Source organism: Pogoniulus pusillus, chromosome 5 (genome assembly GCF_015220805.1).
Source record: "Pogoniulus pusillus isolate bPogPus1 chromosome 5, bPogPus1.pri, whole genome shotgun sequence".
Lineage (NCBI taxonomy): Eukaryota > Metazoa > Chordata > Aves > Piciformes > Lybiidae > Pogoniulus > Pogoniulus pusillus.
The window spans coordinates 34,084,264-34,105,684 of record NC_087268.1 but is presented as its reverse complement, the minus strand read 5'-3'; the positions used below and the strand labels follow the sequence as shown (position 1 = coordinate 34,105,684).

General features: G+C 40.4%; 1 protein-coding gene across 4 annotated transcripts in view; it reads left to right on the top strand.

Moving 5' to 3' along the window:
• MYO16 (myosin XVI) overlaps nt 1-21,421 on the top strand; it is a 438,909-nt gene that overhangs the window by 177,869 nt on the left and 239,619 nt on the right. For all 4 annotated transcript variants that reach the window (XM_064143768.1, XM_064143767.1, XM_064143769.1 and 1 more), the window contains one exon: nt 13,922-14,030. In XM_064143768.1, the coding sequence (XP_063999838.1) occupies nt 13,922-14,030 (109 nt within the window). The remainder of the gene's footprint in view (nt 1-13,921; nt 14,031-21,421) is intronic.

Below are 21,421 nucleotides of genomic sequence, written 5' to 3'. Positions count from 1 at the left end.
CCTGAGTGCAGATTAAGCTGCTATACAGTCCTTTCCATACACACTGGAAACATGTTGATGTTATCAATCAACACAATGAATCTGTCTCATTAAAAAAAAAATCCAGATTAACTGAGTAAACAGTTTCATACTGTTAGTTCCTTAAATGCAATGAATGCTTAATGTAGACTTCTTCTTCGCATTAGTATAATGGTAATAATGTTATGCCTGAAGTAGTCTTACTAATTTCCATGTGCCATTTAAAGCATATTTAACTTATGTATATATGTTGTTGTGTGTGCATGTGCAACCTCAAGATGGACTGGAGAAGGAAAATCAGAACCTAGTAAAAATTAATTCTTCTTGTCTTGTTTTCCTGTTTGCGCCCTGTACTTAGTGCGATGGTTGATAGAAGATGCTTCCTATCCTGGTTTTACCTTCAACAAAACTGTGCCTTATTAACTGTCCAATGTTGTACACAAATGGTAGTTACTACTAATGTCAGGGAGTGATCTTTTTGTTTTCTAAAATATAAGACTTGGTTGACCTTCTGTAATTACAAGCTTTGTTAATGGTTGTAAAGTAGCTTTTAACTCTAACCATAGTGTCCGAATTAAAGGCTTTTTGATGGGCATTCTGAAGGCTCAGTCCTTGCTATGTGAAGGAAAAATTGTTCTAAAAATAAAAATCAATCTTTATATAAAGTGACCTTCAGTTGTAGAATTATGAGACAGGGACAGGATCATTTCTCTGTATGCCTATCATTATTTTTAATGCTCACAATTAAAGAAACTCTGCTTATGTACTGTTATCAGAGGCATTCAGTGCTTGAACAATTTAATTTTTTTTCCATAAGCTCAGCTACTCCTGGGGAGTGTGCAAGTCCCATGTGCCTCAAGCAGATGGGGAAATTTGTCTTTAGTCACCAATGCTCTTTGAAGGTTCCCTTCTAATTCCCTTTAGTTGCCAAATAATTTGAGAGCTGGCAATATCAAGTCAAATACCCACCCTCCTGTACTTCAGTCACCCTTTTTGTTGACCTCATTTGGATCTTTTGCTTTTTTGCTGCAGTATCTTAAAAATAGACCTGAATGCTGTTCTAGGCAAAGAGAACTTTTCTTTGTGATATATCATGCAAGTAGATTTTGCTATAATTCCTACGTAATCACTTCTTTAGTCTCCTTCAACTTCCAGCATAAATACTGTATTACAGTGAGAAAAATATATCCTGAGACTCATTCTCAATTTTTCTTACTTTCAAAGATAATGTTTTGATTAAGAGAATTAAGAGTGGTGGTGAATGGTGCCACATCCAGCTGGTGGCCAGTCACTAGTGGTGTCCCTCAGGGATCAGTGCTGGGCCCCATCCTCTTTAACATCTTCATAGATGATCTGGATGAGGGCACGGAGTCAGTCATCAGCAAGTTTGCAGATGACACTAAGCTGGGGGCAGATGTGACTGAGTTGGAGGGCAGAAGGGCTCTGCAGCGGGACCTTGACCGCCTGGACAGAGTCCAATGGGATGGGGTTCAATAGCTCCAAGTGCAGGGTGCTGCACTTTGGCCACAACAACCCCATGCAGAGATACAGGCTGGGGTCGGAGTGGCTGGAGAGCAGCCAAACAGAGAGGGATCTGGGGGTGCTGATTGATACCCACCTGAACATGAGCCAGCAGTGTGCCCAGGTGGCCAAGAGAGCCAGTGGCATCCTGGCCTGCATCAGGAATGGTGTGGTCAGCAGGAGCAGGGAGGTCATTCTGCCCCTGTACTCTGCACTGGTTAGACCACACCTTGAGTACTGTGTTTAGTTCTGGGCCCCCCAGTTTAGGAGGGACATTGAGATGCTTGAGCGTGTCCAGAGAAGGGCGACGAGGCTGGTGAGAGGCCTTGAGCACAGCCCTACGAGGAGAGGCTGAGGGAGCTGGGATTGTTTAGCCTGGAGAAGAGGAGGCTCAGGGGTGACCTTATTGCTGTCTGCAACTACCTGAGGGGTGGTTGTGGCCAGGAGGAGGTTGCTCTCTTCTCTCAGGTGGCCAGCACCATAACAAGAGGACACAGCCTCAGGCTGTGCCAGGGGAAATTTAGGCTGGAGGTGAGGAGAAAGTTCTTCCCTGAGAGAGTCATTGGACACTGGAATGGGCTGCCCGGGGAGGTGGTGGAGTCGCCGTCCCTGGGGCAGTTCAAGGCAAGGTTGGATGTGGCACTTGGTGCCATGGTCTAGCCTTGAGCTCTGTGGTGAAGGGTTGGACTTGATGATCTGTGAGGCCTCTTCCAACCTTGGTGATACTGTGATACTGTGATAATTAGAAGTATATCAGTGTCCCAGTTTGAGGCCACACGCTACCTGAGACTGGAGGACAGAAACGACTGTTACCCCTTTCCAGGAGTGAGAATGAGGATACCGCACACTGATTGGAAGTTTAAAGATAAACTCTGTTTACAAGAGTGTATATACAAAAGGCAATCAGGTAGAATAAGTACAAAACTCATTGTGATGGTTTGGGGGTTACCCCACCCCCCCACACTTTTGACTTTGCCCCAGCTAACTCAGACGGACCCTGGGAATATAGATGAAGCAATTTATTTACAGCTAGCGGAATTTACAAGCAGCTATTTACAATATATACAGTTATATACAAAAATATACAAAGGATAAACAATACAAAAGCACAACTCCCCTCCCAGAAACCTGAGTCCCCAGGAGGGGCTCTCAAACCACCCCAACACCTCCCCCCGGCCCTCTCAACCTTACCCCAGTTCTCAGGAAGAAGAGAGGTGCAGCCAAGAGGTTAGGGAGCAGGGTTAATAGGAGCAGGGTTAATGAGATGTGACCAGGTCTAAGGCAAAAGCAAGAGTAAGAAACAAAATGGAGAAAAAGTCTTTCTTCTTCCCAGAGTTCTCAGCGAGACTGTGAGAGAAGTTGACATCAATTGTTTTTCATTTCACTGCCCGTTATCTAGTTCTGTTACCAAAACATTCCAGCTTGCTTCAAACTAGCACACTCATTAAGCCCAAACAGGCCTTCTGGAATCCTCCACCCCTTCTACCCTCAGTTGGTCTGAGGGTAGACTGAAACTGCCTTCCCCAGCTGGGGCCTGCAAGGGCATGATGCAGCTCAATTCCCTGCTAGCTAGTAGCCATCTCCTAGCAAACCGTGAGATAAGGAGCATGCACTGTTCCCAGAGAGAAGTAATGAAGGGAAGAAAGGCAGGAAGCAGGGAAGGGTGTCAGTCAGGCACTGCTTTTGAAGCTATGATACTGGAAGATGGCATAGAATAACAATATTACAGTATCCTGGGACAAGCACATCTATCTCCCTGGGATAGGCCCCTGTCTCTATGGTTTTGTTAAGGGAGACCCGGGATCCCTCCAACTACTACACTTAATTTTGTGACATTCAAATTCTTATGATTATCCCAATTAAGCTTCTTTTTGCATGCTAAAGCCTCATAATGCATTTAGCACCCTCCTCATACACGGTGCCTCCCTTTTGTCTCCTTTCTGAGAAGAACTCACTCCAATTGTGCAACAAGCGTTTTGACCCTGGATATACCTACATAAACTAAGAAAAGAAGAAACACAGGTGCTGGTTTATTTTTGCCATGCTTGGCTGTGGAGATGAGAATCATGTGTGTGTGTGTGTGTGTGTGTATTCATCTTTATAATGAAAGACAATTTTTTGTCAGGTGGAATATTGATATACTGATTTATATTAAGACAGTGCATATCCTGAGAACTGGACTGCCTTCTGTAATTTGTGTTTCAGTAATGCTTATGTGCAGCAGATGGATGTTTTAACTCATGACTCTATGGGAGGAAGCCCTACTGCTGGACTTGAATGTGTTCTCTGCATGGTTGAAACTTGATGATGGAAAGCATTATCACACCAAAAGCCCAGACCAAAGCTTCGTTTACTCTACACTGTGGTTAAGCTAAAGTATCCTATCCCTGACCTCACATCTAGCCAACAAGAGTAAGAGAAAGGATATTGTTATGATCTCTTTCCTCATAATTTTTAAGCCATTCATGATTAAATTTGAAGAAAGCAGAGGTATCAAGGCTGATGCAATTAGTATTCAAATTGTATGGCAAAATTTGGGCATGCATTTAAGCTACAGATTTCAATTATGCTAAGAATAACTAGTGGAAGTTGTTGGAAAAATACAGAATGAAGTATGGAAGTAAAGAAACTGAAATTAATATAACAAAAATAATTCTCTTTCCAATTTCTGATCAAACTATTTGGGTGACTCCACATGTTTTGAGATACTTAGGTGTTAAGAAAAGAGGAAATAAAAATTATTTTTTGAGGTAAAAGGAAGTGATGGAAACTAGACTTTGTTTAGCTTTGAAATTAGCACCTTAAATTCCGTGAAACCTTGGTGATGTACTCTAGGAGTCAGAATATGAGAAGCCACAATGAAAGCTGACTTACCAACTAAGATCCAAGCACATATCTGCATGCATTTTTAATTAATAGAATGTTCCTATATCTTCTTGAATGTTGTAGTGTTAGGACATGGAAACAGTGGAAACCTGAGAAATGTATGTGGTTGAGGTTTTTTTTGTTTTAGGTTGAGTGTTTCTGAGTTAGTGTAACTTTTCATCTCCTATGTGTGTGCTTAGTGTGGGATTGTTTAGCCTGGAGAAGAGGAGGCTCAGGGGGGACCTTATTGCTGTCTACAACTACCTGAGGGGTGGTTGTGGCCAGGAGGAGGTTGCTCTCTTCTCTCAGGCAGCCAGCACCAGAATGAGAGGACACAGCCTCAGGCTGCGCCAGGGGAGATTTAGGCTGGAGGTGAGGAGAAAGTTCTTCACTGAGAGAGTCATTGGACACTGGAATGGGCTGCCCGGGGAGGTGGTGGAGTCGCCGTCCCTGGGGCTGTTCAAGGCAGGATTGGACGTGGCACTTGGTGCCATGGTCTGGCCTTGAGCTCTGTGGTAAAGGGTTGGACTTGATGATCTATGAGGTCTCTTCCAACCCTGATGATACTGTGATACTGTGATACTGTGATTTTACATTGAAAAATGCTATTGAAAATGTACAATACTTCTACAGTGTTACCAGAACTGTTCAGTACTGAAACTGAATGTGATTTTATTTGCCTGTTTAAATGCCTTCCAGCTGATGGGTAGAATTTAAGTGCACAAACAGATGGGAAAATGTTAGTGTTTAGTTTGCAGTTATCAGTAGTAATTCTTTTGTCTTCTGAATGCATTAGTCAAACAGACTATGCCTGTCAAGCAATCTGTAATATGTGGCATGACAGTATTTTTTTTATAACTCTACAAAAAATCTTTTCTGTGAACTGACATTACATGCATTCTCTAAGGAAAAAAATACTTTATTGGGGGAGGTAAATGATTTCCAAAATAGTTGTGGAACTTGACAATTTTAAAGTACATCTTCAAATACAATTACATATGTCTATAACTACCTGAAGGGTTGTAGCCAGGTGAGGGTTGGTCTCTTCTCCCAGGCAACCAGCAATAGAACAAGGGGACACAGTCTCAAGTTGTGCTGGGGAGTGTATAGGCTGTATGTTAGGAGGAAGTTCCTCACAGAGAGAGTGATTTGCCATTGGAATGGGCTGCCCGGGGAGGTGGTGGAGGCACCATTCCTGGAGGTGTTGAAGAAAAGCCTGGATGAGGCACTTAGTGCCATGGTCTAGTTGAGTGGCTAGGGCTGGGTGCTAGGTTGGCCTGGATGATCTTGGAGGTCTCTTCCAACCTTGTTGATTCTATGATTCTGTGATTCTATGATTCTATACCTAGCAGGTAGGGCAATTGTCAACAGAGACTCTATAACTGTAATCACTAAAAGCCTCGTTTGTTTTTCCCCATCGCTTCTACTAACAAAATTGTTATTTCTGCGCAACATTTTCCTGCCTACAGAAAATCTGTTGTTGAAATGAGTTGGAAGGAAAACATGCTTTTGAACTGAGAGCAGCTGTGCAATCTCATTTAATCTTTTATTTAGTTGTCTGTGGTTTGTTAACGTGGAGAAGTCTGATTTTTTTGAGCCTTGCCTTCAGAACTGTTTCTGTTCCTAGTGTCATGAATTTGTGTAAAGTGAGCTCTGGTGCTAATGACCCAAACCAAAATACTGTGTAGAGCGACTTTATCCCTTTCAGTTTCTTAATGAATGAGAGTCAAACCAATTCAAAAGGAGCATCAAAAAGAGGAGACAACTAGATTTCTAGTATTTGGTATCTTGAATGAAAATTACTGCAACCCTTTGAAGTCAGAGAGCAAAATCACATGGCACCATGGATCCCATGAGCATGTGTAATTTTCTATGTTTCTTTGTTTGCAAGCAATTAGAGCATTATATGCTAATTATTGTTGCTTTCCCTTTAGCTGGTAGTGTACTAAGGGCATTTGGAAAGATGCACCATTTGCACAGTAATCATGGACTGCCTGTAATCATAGAGGACACAGCCTCAAGCTACGTCAGGGGAAATTTAGGCTTGAGGTGAGGAGAAAGTTCTTCACTGAGAGAGTCATTGGACACTGGAATGGGCTGCCTGGGGAGGTGGTGGAGTCGCCGTCCCTGGGGCTGTTCAAGGAAGGATTGGACGTGGCACTTGGTGCCATGGTCTAGCCTTGAGCTCTGTGGTAAAGGGTTGGACTTGATGATCTGTGAGGTCTCTTCCAACCTTGGTGATACTGTGATAGTATATGTCAAAGCATGTGTTTGTATGTGTGTTGTAAACCTAGGACATCCTTTTAATGGCATTAATGTGAAGAAGCAGTTTAATAAAGGGGAGAAAACTAATCGTGTTATGGGTAGTGAAATGCCACAACTATTTTTATGAATAACTACATTAGTCTTGGTCTACTTAGGTAATTAACATCATCTTATAAGGAGGAACAATTTATCAGTCATAGTTATATTTTTTCAAAAGTGAAGAACTGTCCAGGCTGTTATTGAAAAAATGCTAGCCTTTCCTTTTGGGAAACAATGGTTAACATGGAAGAGAGAAATAGTATGTAGATTTTGATTTACACACATGTAAATATATAATTGCATCTTTATAGATATAAAAATTGTGATTTATATATTTATTTATATGAGTAAGCTATTTTTATTTCATTCCATACACTCCATATATAATAATGATATAAATAAAATGAAGATATGAAAAACGTCAGGTTTGACGGGGATGGGGTTGGCAGGTCACTGCACAAATTGCACATGGCCAGCACACTGTGGAGCACTTGAACCATAGTAACAACCATGCAGAAGCCTGTTATTAGGAGGAAACTTTTTTTGTATTCCTCAGGCTGTTGTTTTTTTTCCTGGTTGCCTTCATAAATCTTTATGAAGCATGGTAATCCCAAGCAAAAGAGGCAGTGACTCTGTCGTGATCAATTTTAATGGATCATACTTAGACTTTCTGGAGTCTACCTGGCTTCCACCTGAAATGTGCACATGCTGACTGCTTCAGAAGGTGCTTCAACTATCAAATCCATATGAACACAGAGTTACCTGGATGTAGCATCCTAGGTAGAGACCTAACAAAGAAATTGTAACCAGACGGAGACATGCCCAAATCCTTCACGAGTCCCTGAGGAACCTCAGTAATTTAGCTATTCTGTAAGAATGCATGAGTCTGATTACATTACAACCCAAACAATTGTGATGTTATATTTCTGGATGTACAACCTAGAAATTAGAACTCTGTCCCTGAATGGTTGATTCTATGATGCTATGAATATAGGAGATGGTTGTAGATGGGTGGAGAAGCTCTAGATCAACAGCCCTTCTTCCCATAAAACTACCTTTGATTATGTCCATGAAGTGCCAGGACATCCTGATGAAGCTGAGCTGTTGATAGACAAAATGTTGTGGAATTCAGAGACAGAAGAGGAAAAAAACTGTAAAAGGTGCACAGTCCTCAGAACAGAGATTCCTGGTTCCTTGTTCTTTTTCAAGTAGTGGTAGGTGGATAGACTTTGGAATTGAGATGAAATGCATGGGAAATGCTGGACCTAAGAAAAAGTATCAAGATAGGTGGAGAAAATAAAAAAAGAAATTGTTTGCTTGTGAGTTAATATTATCACTGATTAGGCTTCCTAAATGCAGAATATGGACTAAACTCAACTTGTTTTACCAGTGGGAGCTGAGACATTGGTATGCTGAGATAGAGCTACAACAACAGTCTTAAGAGTTTGTGACTGCACTTGTACTTGAGCCAAGTGGCAAGGTGTATCTCGTACAGGGACAGAGTCCTGTAGAGAACTCTGGCTATGCTCACAGTCCACAGTGAAGTCACTTTTTAAAAAATAAATTATTGCAAATTGAAATTTACAATAGTGCTTGAACTTCAGAAGCTATTTGGTTTTCTCCCCACTTTCTGGAACATTATCTAGGAAGAAAAAGTTCAGCTCTTACTGCACCCAGGTGTGCAAAGTGATGATCTTCATAGAATCAACCAGGTTAGAAGAGACCTCCAAGATCATCCAGTCCAACCTATCACCCAGCCCTAGCCAGTCAACTAGACCATGGCACTAAGTGCCTCATCCAGGCTTTTCTTCAACACCTCCAGGGACGGTGCCTCCACCACCTCCCTGGGCAGCCCATTCCAATGCCAATCACTCTCTCTGGCAACAACTTCCTCCTAACATCCAGCCTATACTTTCCCCGGCACAACTTGAGACTGTGCCCCCTTGTTCTGTTGCTGGTTGCCTGGGAGAAGAGACCAACCCCCACCTGGCTACAACCTCCCTTCAGGTAGTTGTAGACAGCTGTGAGGTCACCCCTGAACTTCCTCTTCTCCAGGCTAAACAGGCCCAGCTCCCTCTGCCTCTCCTCATAGGGTTTGTGTTCCAGGCCCTTCACCAGCTTTGTCGCCCTTCTCTGGACACATTCCAGCACCTCAACATCTCTCTTGAATTGAGGGGCCCAGAACTGGACACAGTACTTAAGGTGTCTTCGCTGTACTATATGCTACACTAGCTAGAGGTTTAGCTGTAAAAAGATGTGATAATGGGGTAAGTTATGATGGGAATGTACATTGTATCACACACTCTGTGGTGAATCTAAAGTTGTTCTCTCTTCCACTGAATGAGAAGTCATTGCAGACTACTTCATGTTGGAAAAAATGGGTGCATGTATTTAGACTGCTGTTGGGAATAGTAGGACTTTTAGTGCTGTATGGTTGCTTGATCTTGACATACTGGAACATAAGCCATGGGTTCAGAATGCATAAAGGGGAAAAGTACTGAGTTAAGTAAATAGAGGGTTGAAATGACCTTAGAGAATGTTGCAGTAGATGAAACAACGTAAAGTGTGAACCTGCGGTTCTGTTCACCTTTGCTTATCTAGTTGCTAATGTACAAGGTCTGTCTTGATGAGGTATGTGCTGAGGTCTGTCTTAATGACCAATTAGGATTTGGCATGATCTTTTAGCTTGTATGTTAAGGTATATAACCAAGTGCTGAAAGTACAGTAAATGGAACTTAGCTTGCATCAAGTTGCTCCCTGTCTCTCATCGCAGCAGACTGCTACTGTGAAACTTCACATCTAACCTACTTCATGCTGTATTGCTCCTGAGCTCAGTACTTAAGTTTTAGGGTCAGCAGTTTTGCATAGGTGTGGAGCTGAGCAGTTCTACTCAATTTGGCTGAAATGCAAATATATCAAAGATTCTGCAAGTAAGTAAATAGGCAGGAACCGAAACAGGATTTAAAAATGAATAGTAATGTGATCCTGTGATAAACTGAGGTCTTTCAAATAATAGTTTCTGGAACCAAAAAGAAAATCTTATGTCCTTTCATTTTCCTGATGTATTTTCTCTTTGGCAGCAGGCTCTGGTTTCTGGTCATATGGGGACAGTGTGCAAATCTGGCACCATATACTCAGTTATTACTGATCACCAGAATTCGTTCTCATGTTGTACCCCCTACATATGGATGTTGTTCTGCATAGAGCTTGCATTTCAGTTGCATTTCACATACTGTCTATGAAAATAAGTGTCTCTGGGAAGATCTTTTCGATAATATTTTAAAAGGTGTTCCTTCTGCAGTCTTTCTAAAATAGAAGCAATTTATCATTGCAGACAAATAGAATCCAGATTTTGTAAAAAGTGTCATATTGAATCAAGTTGTGCACTACATGTGTCTTTTTACTGAGAAATTACTTGAGTTTGGGGATGTGTTGAGAATGAGTAAGTCAGTAGCTTTCTCATGTACACTGAGCACTGCATGAAGAGTTCACATAGATAGATAAAACATTTGAAATGAAATAGAGTAAGTACGGGATTACATTTTTAATGTGAACAAGGTATACATATAAATTTGTAAACTCTAATATCAGAAGCCACATTTTCTTCAAGAGCTACAAACAGAAACCTGAGAACAAAGTAGAACTACATTGAAATAAACTGAATTATATTTGTATCTCTAATCATATCTAAGTTTCTTTTTATCTGGCCTAAAGGGCTATATATAGTAGCAATAAGACCAAAGTTATTTATCACAATTGTCTGTCTGAATTTGAGCTAAAGGTATAATATTTGTGACATTGGCTACCTGCAACATCCTCTTAAGTCTTTCTTATGCTCCTTCTGTACTTCTGCTTGAGCCTATTGTTTTTCTGCTCAGTGTGCCTCTGTCATTTATTCTGCTCTGACCCCTACCCTACTAGTTATTTGTGTTATCTTCTGCCATGTCATCTGCCACCTGTGAGACTGCCATCTTCTCTTTTCTTATACAAGTAGCTAAATGGGTAGTTTGCATTACAATTATAAAATAAGCTTTCAGGACTGATCATAACTAGCTGAGAGGTGCTTGGGAATGAAAAAGAAATCCTCTGAGTCTCTCACATTTAACAGCGAGTGACTTCCAGTGTCTTGCTGGCAAATGTGTAATCAGTGAACAGGAAATGCTCTTACTATGAACATTTAAAAATATTGATACGGACAATTTAGATCACATTGATAACCTGTGACACATCTTTTTGTTAGGATACCATGCAACAGCAAACTTCTCTGTGCCTAGAATGGCCTGCTTTCTGAAGCACACTGGAGTTTGGCACTGGGCATAACCTGCATGATACTGTCCAGGGGAGACTGTTAAGTGGTGCAGGAGCAAAATGAATTGCGCAAGCAGAGACCCATTGGAGGACTTGGTGGGGAGTTATGACTCCAGGAAGACTGGCCAGTGAAGGAGCTCATACTAGAACAGGGGAGGAAGAAACAAGGAGTGACCAGAGAAGAGGAACTACAACATGCTGACCCAGTCTCCCTCACTGACACTGGTGGTGTAGCATATGTCAGCAAGGTGATTAGATCTTCAGAAGTCCCTTCCAACCCTTACCATTCTGTGATTCTTAGAGGGAGTAGTGGCATCTGAAGAGGAGTCCAAGCTTACTTCTCTAAGTGTCTGTTTGTCTGTTTCCTTTTTTTTTTTTTTTTTGATAGCAGAATCAATAATTAAAAAGTTATCCAATAAATTAAGTAAAATTCCCTGATTCAAAACGTTTTTTATAGCCTGCAACAAACTTTGAAAATCACAGTGTTTCTGGGTATTCTTAAAACATTTGGTACAGTTCTTAAAATTAGATTTACTGAAGTGAAATAAGTCAAAGTCTTCACCAATGCATTGGCTAGCTTGGTGGGTAAAGGGATCAGCAGTGGATATAATCTACCTCTATTTTAGGAAGGCTTTTAACACTCTTTAATGACATCCACACAGACAACCTATGGGTTAGGTCAGTGGGCAGTGAGGTGAGGTCGAAAACTGGTGGCTGGTCCCAGGGGGTTGTGATCAGCAGCATAAAGTCCAGCTGGGAGCTGTACCACATAGGTTAATGGTTTTCATAAATGACCTGTACAGTGAGACAGAGGAGACTGTCAGTAGTTTCACAGATTATATGTAAGAGGGAGGCAGGGATGATGTACTGTATTAGAAGTGCTTATTACTAAAACCCACAAAATACTTCTTTCTGAAGCAAGATATCACTTTAAAATGTACATCTTTGTCCTACATCACATCTTCACCTGAGTTCTGAGAGTGTTTTCTTCTGCTGCTTCCACAACTTTCACCAAACTTGATCTTCTGTTTGGGATAATTGCAAACATTTGAGAAATGACTTAAAGAACTATGTGACAAAAAATTACTTGGAGCCAAGTAATTGCATGTTGTATGCTGTCAGTGCCATTACATTTTAGAGAGGTGGGAAAATGTGCTGCTAGTCAATTTAATTATCCTATTCTTCCTGAATCTAGTGTCAGAGATATTTTTGGTTTCTTAACAAAGAAGAAAGTGAATGGAGGTTTATTTTATTATTATTGTCCCAATGTTCTGCCATTGCCTGGAGATTATTTACACACAGGGAAGGACAGATACTTCCAAGACTTTGTAGTCTTTATTTTATGCAAGTCAACTAGACACCAAAATGTGTTACTTTCCTGATTTTACCATCACCAGCACACTGATGGTTCAGTGAGTAGAAAGCAAAACAAAACAACAAAAGTCATCCTTTCTGGTAGTGGATTGAGTGCAATAAAGAGTTGTAAAACTATCCTGCGATGATATTATGATATTAGGATCTTCCAGTCCATTGTTTTGATTTTGTCTGTCAGGATAGGCAAGTATAGATTTATTCTCATAATACTATAATGAATATAAGATTTTATACCTTGTAAATCCCTTTTCTTATAAATCTCTTTCCATTCCTTTTTACTAAAGTCAACTCCTTTCATCTAATCTCACTTATCAATTTAAAAGCTATACATCTAATCTAAATTTGCTGTCTAGGTTCCCCTTGCATTCAGTGCAACATGACAGACACCAAAGGAAAATATTACACTTTGTAGCAGAATAATTCATTTGACTGCAAGACATCTGAAGTAAATAATTCTTTGATGCCTGTCTGTCCCCTCAGCACTTGATGGGAACCAATCATACTTTGTATGAATAGTTCTGTACTACAATTCACACCTCTGCTGCTGCGGTTTTAAGAAAGACAGACCTTGCTCCCCCCTCATTTTTATTAGCTAAACTTCTTGTCATAAGAGGTGGTTAAAAAAGTAAGTGAATTTACTAGAGGTGACTCTTGTTTCATATTTTTTTTGCAGTTAAAAGCTATGAAGAAAAGATTTTACATGAATTACATTAGCGGTCTCTTAAAGAAGTTACATATTTCACTGCAATGTAAACTTTTATGTCCAGCAGACATTTTCAAGGATAGGATGAGCTTTCTTAATAAGAAAAAAATGCCTTTCATAGTGCAAATTCTTACACTAACAATGCTTAATATGTAAGAATACAAGTGTTCTTATCATGCTGGTGGTTTCTTCTCAAGTATCTCATGAATCATGAATGGTTCCTTTTAGTTTATCTTTTATCTTGAGTTTTGAATGAAACTTACAGTGATGTCAGCCTCACTCCTTTAAGGACCACAGTTGAAATCATCAAGCTCACATTTGTTGTTTCCAGTTGGTGCCAAATAGCAACTTTGTTTAGCAAGGGATGGTTCTCTTTGAGGTCAGATTTTGATGGGTGAGGGCATAAGAGATTGGGCTAGCTGACAAGGGTACTCTTACTGGTGGCTCTCATTGCTACTGTGTGGGTGTCTGTGGTGTTTGTCAGTCAGCTTTTGATCTGCTGTTTACTGTGTAGTGTTTTAATGCAGACTGTAATCAGGGACAGCTTACTTTTCTTTAAAACACTGTGCTGCAAATAGTGGTGGTTCCAAAATTCACCAATGAGCAGCTCAGACATCTGTACCATAAAGGCAGGCTTAACAGGTAAGGTGGCAAGATTCAGCTGTGCCAAGCAAAGCCAGATGTTTTTCACATGCAATTTTAATTTTTTTTCCAGGTTATAATCAACCCCAATGTTGAAATGTTTTTAAATGTAAATGTATATGAACCTTAACAATGGTTTCAGATTTCTCTACAAAATCCTGATGTTTTTTCAATTCTTTTCTTTAGGCTGGAGCAAATGTGCTGCTGCAAGATGTTAATGGAAACATTGCACTTGATTATGCTGTAGAAGGGACTGAATCTAGCAGCATTCTTCTGGTGTACTTGGAAGAACATGGTAAGTCAACTCTTCAGCTTCTGAAGTGTTTTTTGTGGAACATGGCATAAAATCTAAAAGGATAATGATTTGATGCAAATCCACACCAAAGTCAGTGGAGCTAGATCAGTTTGCAGATGAAAAGGTGAAGATTGTTTGGAGTCACAAAAGTTTTCAGTGCCTTTAGACTGGAACAGCTAATGAGGGTTAAGACAGTGGTCATTGTCATATCTGCTTTAGCCCACTCATACAGAGATGCTAGAATATTAATTCAAAGCAGAAAAACTACATTAATGCAGGAGATTTTAAATCCAACTAATTTAACAATGTGAGAACCGAGCTTCCCATCTTGTTTCATTTCACATGTGAGTTAGATACTGTCCCAGAGTATATTTTTTTCTGGAGGCAGGCTGTTAAATAAATACATCTCTGCAAATAATCTGAGTAGAAATGTATATAAAACTTTACCACTTATTTTAAAAGTATTGGTATTGATTTTGTTTTGTATTGAGAAAATACTGTAACTATGTTTCTATTATGAGATATGCTTGCTAATAAGAACTTAAGTTGGCAAGTGGTAGTTTATCATTCTTAGTTTTAGGCTGTCAGGGCAGATTGATCCTACACCTCAATTGCAGTACTGTGAAATCTAGGCCTTTGGGTCATCAATGACAAAATGCCCACCAACTTGGCTTACTCTATTACTATTCTTCTTGTAACAATAGGCAGCTCAAAGTACCCTTATTTTGCAATTAGTTTTTACAATTTAATTAGCATCTTCTGAAACATTTATGTAGCTTACCATGATTAATAGTATTGAGGAAAGAAACTGTGAAGAAAATCAAGCTATCTGGATAAGTCTGAGTTAGCTCAAATCATTCAGACTGTTTCTTTGTGGACTGTTTTCGTGGAGCCCTCATCATTGCAGTAATCCCCATGCACACTTGCATGTGCACATCCCTTCACAGGGCAATGTGTGGCCAAAAATCTTGTAGAAGAGCATTGGCTGATCCTATAGTAAATATCATTTTCAGCTGTAGTGCTGTAGAACACCCACCTATAATCTCATCCTTTAAATACAATATATAAAACATATTCCCTCATTCTCTGTGCTTACCTACATTCTTAAAGATTTCCTTAATATTATCCATTCAGTTGTGCATCCTGGTTTACAACATGAAGAAGGGGTTGCTGTGTAAAATACTGTAATCATTGCCTCTACTGAAGTTACTAGAGAAAAGTAAAATTAGGTGCCTTATGGCTCAGCTAATAAAAGAACAAAAAATATTTATTTTGATGTAACAGAATTATACTGGAATTAGTAGCTTTATGTTACAAGAAACTTTGTTAATTTAAGCCATTAAGGTTCTTAGAAGTCTGGTGTCTTTGTGGTTTCTTACCAGTTTCACCACTGTGGTAGTTCACTGTATGTGTTTAACTGCACTACAGGTATTAGTGAGTGGACTTTCTTTTCACTGTCAAAGAGAACCTAATTTACTCTTAGGCTTAGAGCTATAGGTGATAACAATAACTTTAGATGCCTTTAATGAGTTACATATTTTAAAATATTTTTACTTACTTAAATTAGTTCTCTGAGTCCTGTTTGTGAATGATCTGTAAGGACATAGGAGTGCAAAGAATTCTCTAGCAGCTGCCTGAAACCTTTAACATACATTTTATCATGGTTCTGGAATATAGCTCATCAGGACATTATATGGAGATTATATTACTGAAGTCTACATGAAATTCTGTGTATTTAATTAAAATATTCTCCTTTCCTGTGCAGAAATCATTTTTCTCAGATGTAACTGATGTTACATGGTATACTGAAATCAGAGTGTTGAGAGAACTGGCTGATACTGTTGCTCTGCCACTCTCTATCATTTTTGCAAACAGGAGAGGTGCCTGAGAACTGTGGGAAAGCCAATGCCACTCCAGTATTCAAAAAAGGCAAGAGAGAGGTTCCAGGAAACTATAGACCAGTCAGCCTCATCTCCATCTCTGAAAAATGATGGAGTGTCTCATTCCAGGGATCATCTCTAGGCACATGGAAAAGCAAAATATTATTAGGAGTAGTCAGCATGAATTTACCAAGAGGAAATCATGCTTGACTAAGCTGATAGCATTCTGTGATGTTGTAACCAAATGGGTAGATGCAAGGAGACCAGTGGATGTAGTCTGCCTTGACCTTAGCAAGGCTTTTGACACTGTGGGCAAGCTCAGGATGTGTGGCGTAGAAGAACAGACAGTGGGATGGATTCAGAACTGGTTACAATACAGTGCCAAGAGTGGTGATCAATGGTGCCAAGTCCAGCTGGAGACCTGTAACTGGAGTTCCCCAGGAATCAGTGCTGGGTCCAGTCCTGTTCAACATCTTCATCAGTGACACTGATGATGGGACAGAGTGTCCACTCAGCAAGTTTGCTGACTATATGAAGCTGGGAGGCTTAGTGGCTACACCTGAAGGTTGTGTGGCACTTCAGTGAGACTTGGACAGACTGGAGGGCTGGGCAAGGAGGAGCTTAATGAGGTTCAGTAGAGATGAGTGCAGAGTCCTGCATCTGGGAAGGAATAATAAACTGCACCAGGAGAGGTTGGGAGGTGATCTGCTGAAGAGCAGCCCTGTGGAGAAGGACCTGGGAGTCCTGATGGATAAGAAGCTATCCGTGGCACAACAATGTGCCCTTGTGGCCAAGAAGGCCGATGGGATCCTGGGGTGCATTAAGAGGAGTGAGGCCAGCAGATTGAGGGAGGTTCTTCTCCCGCTCTACTCTGCCATGGTGAGACCTCACCTGAAATACTTTGTTCAGTTTTGGGTTCCCCAGTTCAGGAGGGATAGGGATCTACTCAAAAGAGTCTAATGGAGGGCTGTGAAGATGATTAAGGGGCTGGAACATGTGCCCTGTGGGCAGAGGCTGAGTGACCTGGAGCTTTTTGGTTTGGTGAAGAGAAGACAGAGGGGATCAAATCAATGTTTATAAATGTATGAGGGCTGGGCATCAAGAGGGAGGGGGCAGACAGTTGTGCCCTGTGATAGGACAAGGAGCAGTGGGTATAAACTACAGCACAGAAAGTTCCGCCTCGACATGAGGAAGAACTTCTTTACCTTAAGGGTCACAGAGCACTGGAACAGGCTCCCCAGAGAAGTTGTGGAGTCTCCTTTTCTGGAGACTTTCAAGCCCCATCTGGATATGTTCCTGTGTGATCTGCACTAGATTCTGTAGTCCTGCCCTGAGAGGGGGGTTGGACCTGATGATCTCTGGAGGTCTCTTCCAACCCCAAACTTTCTGTGATCCTGTAATCAGTGCAATGAAAGTAGTAGGCAGGCTTTAGTTACCTAAGGGAAAACAAATGGAGGTACATATCCTGTGTATATTAAGGTCATCCTTTGTGTTGACTACAAATTCTAGCATACTATTTGCCTTCTCCGAGATACTCCTCATCAAGGAAGGAAAGTACAGCTTCCAATTTCATATTTTGGAAAGTAGTGGAAATAGCTTATCTGTATGATGTTTGGTCATGTCAAACTAAGAGTAGCAGCCTAGGCTACTCAGGGCCATGTTGGGTTTGAGATTCTTTGATCTTGAACTTCATAATCTTAAAGATCTTTTCCAACCAAAATTATTCTATGATTTTACAAACCCTTAAACTGATTTAGTAATCCACTGGGGGAGGAGGGGAGGGGAGGGGAAATCATATACCATTTCTTCAGTGCTCTCAAGAAAAGCAACTGGTTTAGATCAAAATAAGTTCAGAAAACTACTGCTCTAGACTTTAAACTATGAAAAGGGGTTCAATGATATTAAGGAATTTTTGCTTACATACTACTACAGTAAGAACTCAATAAAATATTAACAAATACAGAATGTTAGCACTAAAGATCAGTGAATTTAAGCTAAAACTAAATCTTCTGATATAGTTTCTGTTTTAGAACTATATGCAGCATGATCTCAATTTCTGCTTACAAATTATCTATTAAATTAGGCTGACAGAAAAACAAACAGCCAAAAACAATCAGCTTCAGGGTGGTTCATTTTTCCCCCTTTGATTCTTGCTTATTGGGAACCACCTACCCACAAGATTATCACACCAAAAAAAAACAAACTACCCACCTATTTTCATCGAAGAGCTTCATTAATTGATGACAAGGGTTAAGCAAAGCAATGGTGTTACCAGTGAGAACACAGCTCCAGCAGGTCCCTTAACATCCTGAAAATGAAGCACACAGAAAATGTGACACATTGAAAGAATTGTAGTTAAGAATACTCATCTGTCTTCCTTTGTGCTTTTTAATATCAGGTTGAGTAAGCTGCCTTATTTTTAGCATTTTCTAACTCTTGGGGAACTGACTTTGAAGTCTTAGACTGCTCTTTTGTGTGTTTCTGGCATACAAATGGGGGTGTGTTTGAAAGTGAATTGAAGAAAAAAATCCATCATATGGAAACATTTTATTACTCATATGTTTCTATCAAAGGGAAAACCTTTAAACTCGCTGTGGAGACTTTTGGCACTTGAATTAATGTTGTAAATTTATAGCCAGTAGTTCATGATCTACTTTGTAGCTGATGCTAGAAGGAAAGCAGATAGCTCCTGGCAAAGATTAGAAAAATGATTGTGAAGAACATCAGAAGCTGAAATGCCCTCTTAAGTTCCTTTCAATTTACCAATGAATAATCTAATTCTGTTACCATCAGGAATAAACTATTATTAGCTTTTTTAGGATTCTTAAATCTGTAACCTTTAGCAAGTTAGAAAAAATAATTTCATGCCCAGAGTGCATTCACACTTACTTAATTACTTGAGGCTTGGCTGCCTGTGCTCAAATCAACTCTGATATGGGTACAGCCATACAACCTGGGAGCAGATGGCTAAAAAAAGAGTTAAGAGTTGTAAGGCAGAATGGGGAGAAGCCTTGTCACGTCTTTCACCTGTACTTTGCCTCAGGAGCCACATTTAGGCTTGGACTATTTCCCTTGGTTCTTGCTTGAGGTATGCCTATGCCCAGCCATGAATATTGCTGGTCCCAACTCTGAACCACTTGATTTGACTTCCTGACTTCACTTGATTTTTCTGAGTTTGCTGCTAGAGGCTTTTCTGGCAATTATAGGACCTCTGGTTAGCCCAGATTCCCGTCACCAGACCTGCTCTGTGTTCTTGTTCAGGTACTATGAGGTTGTGCCCTAGTCAGCAAGGATACTGCCCTGTGTGACCTGTGTTCACCCTCAGCTTCTGGCTCCCTGGCACTTATTGAGTGGTCTGCTCTCACAGAAACATCTAACCATAGCACATTAATACCTTGCAGAGAAATCCTGACTATAGAAATACCATAGAGCTCATTTCAGGTGTGATACTAATAGCAAGTAAACAGAGACAGTACACTTATTTTGCCCCCATGCTCTGGCATTAATACTACAAGTAAAATAATAAACATGCAGAATATGCCCACAAATTTAGTATTAGGACTTGCTACTGTGCCAGTCTGTTAAAATAAATTACAATTTTTGTTTTGTTTTGTTTTCATACAAGTTAAGAAGAAACTGTTTTCAACCGATTTTAGCTGGAAGGGTCATTGACATCCTTATTACAAAAGAGAAAAAAGGTGCATGTTTCACTGGGGAAAGAGAATTGCAACTCTAATGTCTGTGTGAGGAAGAGATAGGAATGCCATTTCTGATAGCATTTGCAGACTAAAAGGAAATAAACTGCAGATACTTCACTAAGCATATGTAATGATATCTTTAAGGGCAAAACCATAAAACTCAACAGCAGTTGGTACTTCTGCAGTGAATCAATGTTGAAAGTATGTATTCTTTTGCAGATATTACAAATATTGGCTTCCCCTCTCACATAATAAATGTTGCTGAAATGTATCTGTTTGTATGCTGACCTTTGAAAATCAAATGCACATAATGGTGGGCAGTATGCACAAGAACTACTGAACAATATATTCTAACAAAAATAATGGTCCTTATGAAGTTATCTTGTAAGCAGCCAGGAAAGTCCTTCTAAAATTTGAAGCTGGATAAAGTCGCAGCTACACATGAATATTTCAGTGAACAGAAATGAGTATTTCAGGAATGGTGCCATGCTTTCCCCCCCGTCCCCCCCCATTGAGTGTTGTGAACATGTCTATCCTATGCTGCACCAGAGAAAAGTGGACATTCTAAACCACACTGTCCCCAGAATTACAAAAGAGTACAGACAGGCTCATCACACTTGAGGTGAAAAGAGCCTTGCTGTTTGTACAGCTCTGTGCAGGAGGGGCAGATACAGGCAGGGTGAGAAAAGAGTTAAGCAAGAGCTGAGAAGAGATTGACTTCTCAATGCTGTTGCAAGGTTTTAAGGTACATTTGTATTTGCAAGACAAGATGCTATTCGCCTCTCCTGAGGGCTGTTGGAGAACGAGATATGCAGGTTAGAGTGGCTGCCGGGTGTATGCAATGTGTATTTCTGAAAGAGTGCTTGAATGTTTTGCTTTGTGCTCAGCACAGGAAAAAGGTGTTCCACTCACAGATGGAGAAACTTCTTACTGCTGGATGTTTTTAAGTAATATATTGCTGATAGAAATTCTCAGTTCTGTTTGCTATGTATTTCTTTAGCACTGAATCTTTCCAAAAGGTATTCTTCCTCTTTTCATCTGAGATGTGTACGTTCCTTTGGATTGTCAGTTCTATAGCCATATGGCAGGGACAGTGAGACAAGCAAAGCATGCAAAATGGTCTTTTCAGGTGTTTTTCTTATACAGTGAAACATAATATAATATAAAATGGAGATAATATGTAAATTGAAGTAGGATGCGAAATTTTGGGGTAAGATATAAAATGGAGATACGATGCTAAATTTTGGGGTGGGATGCTAAATTTTAGGGTAAGATACTAAACTGAGGTAAGATATAAAATGGAGATAAGATGTAAATTGAGGTGGGAAGCTAAATTTTGGGGTAAGATATAAAAGGGAGATAAGATGTAAATTGAAGTAGGATGCTAAATTTTGGGGTAAGATGCTAAACTGAGGTAAGATATCAAATGGAGATAGAATGCTAAGTTTTGGGGTAGGATGCTAAATTTTGGGGTAAGATATAAAATGAAGATAAGATGCTGAGGCTGTGGCCAGCCTGATGTAGGGTAGGGTGTCCCTGCCCGTGGCAGGAGGGTTGCAGTGCATCAAGAAAAGTGTGGCCAGCAGGTCTAGGGAGGTGCTTCTCCCCCTCTACTCTGCCCTAATGAGACTGCACCTGGAATACTATGTCAAATTTTGGGCTCCTCAGTTCAAGAGAGACAGGAACCTGCTGGGGAGAGTCTAGCGGAGAGCCGCAAGGATGACTGGGGAACTTGAGCAGCTCTCCTGTGGACAGAGACTGAGAGACCTGGGGCTGTTTAGTCTGGAGAAGACTTGAGAGGGGATCTGATCAA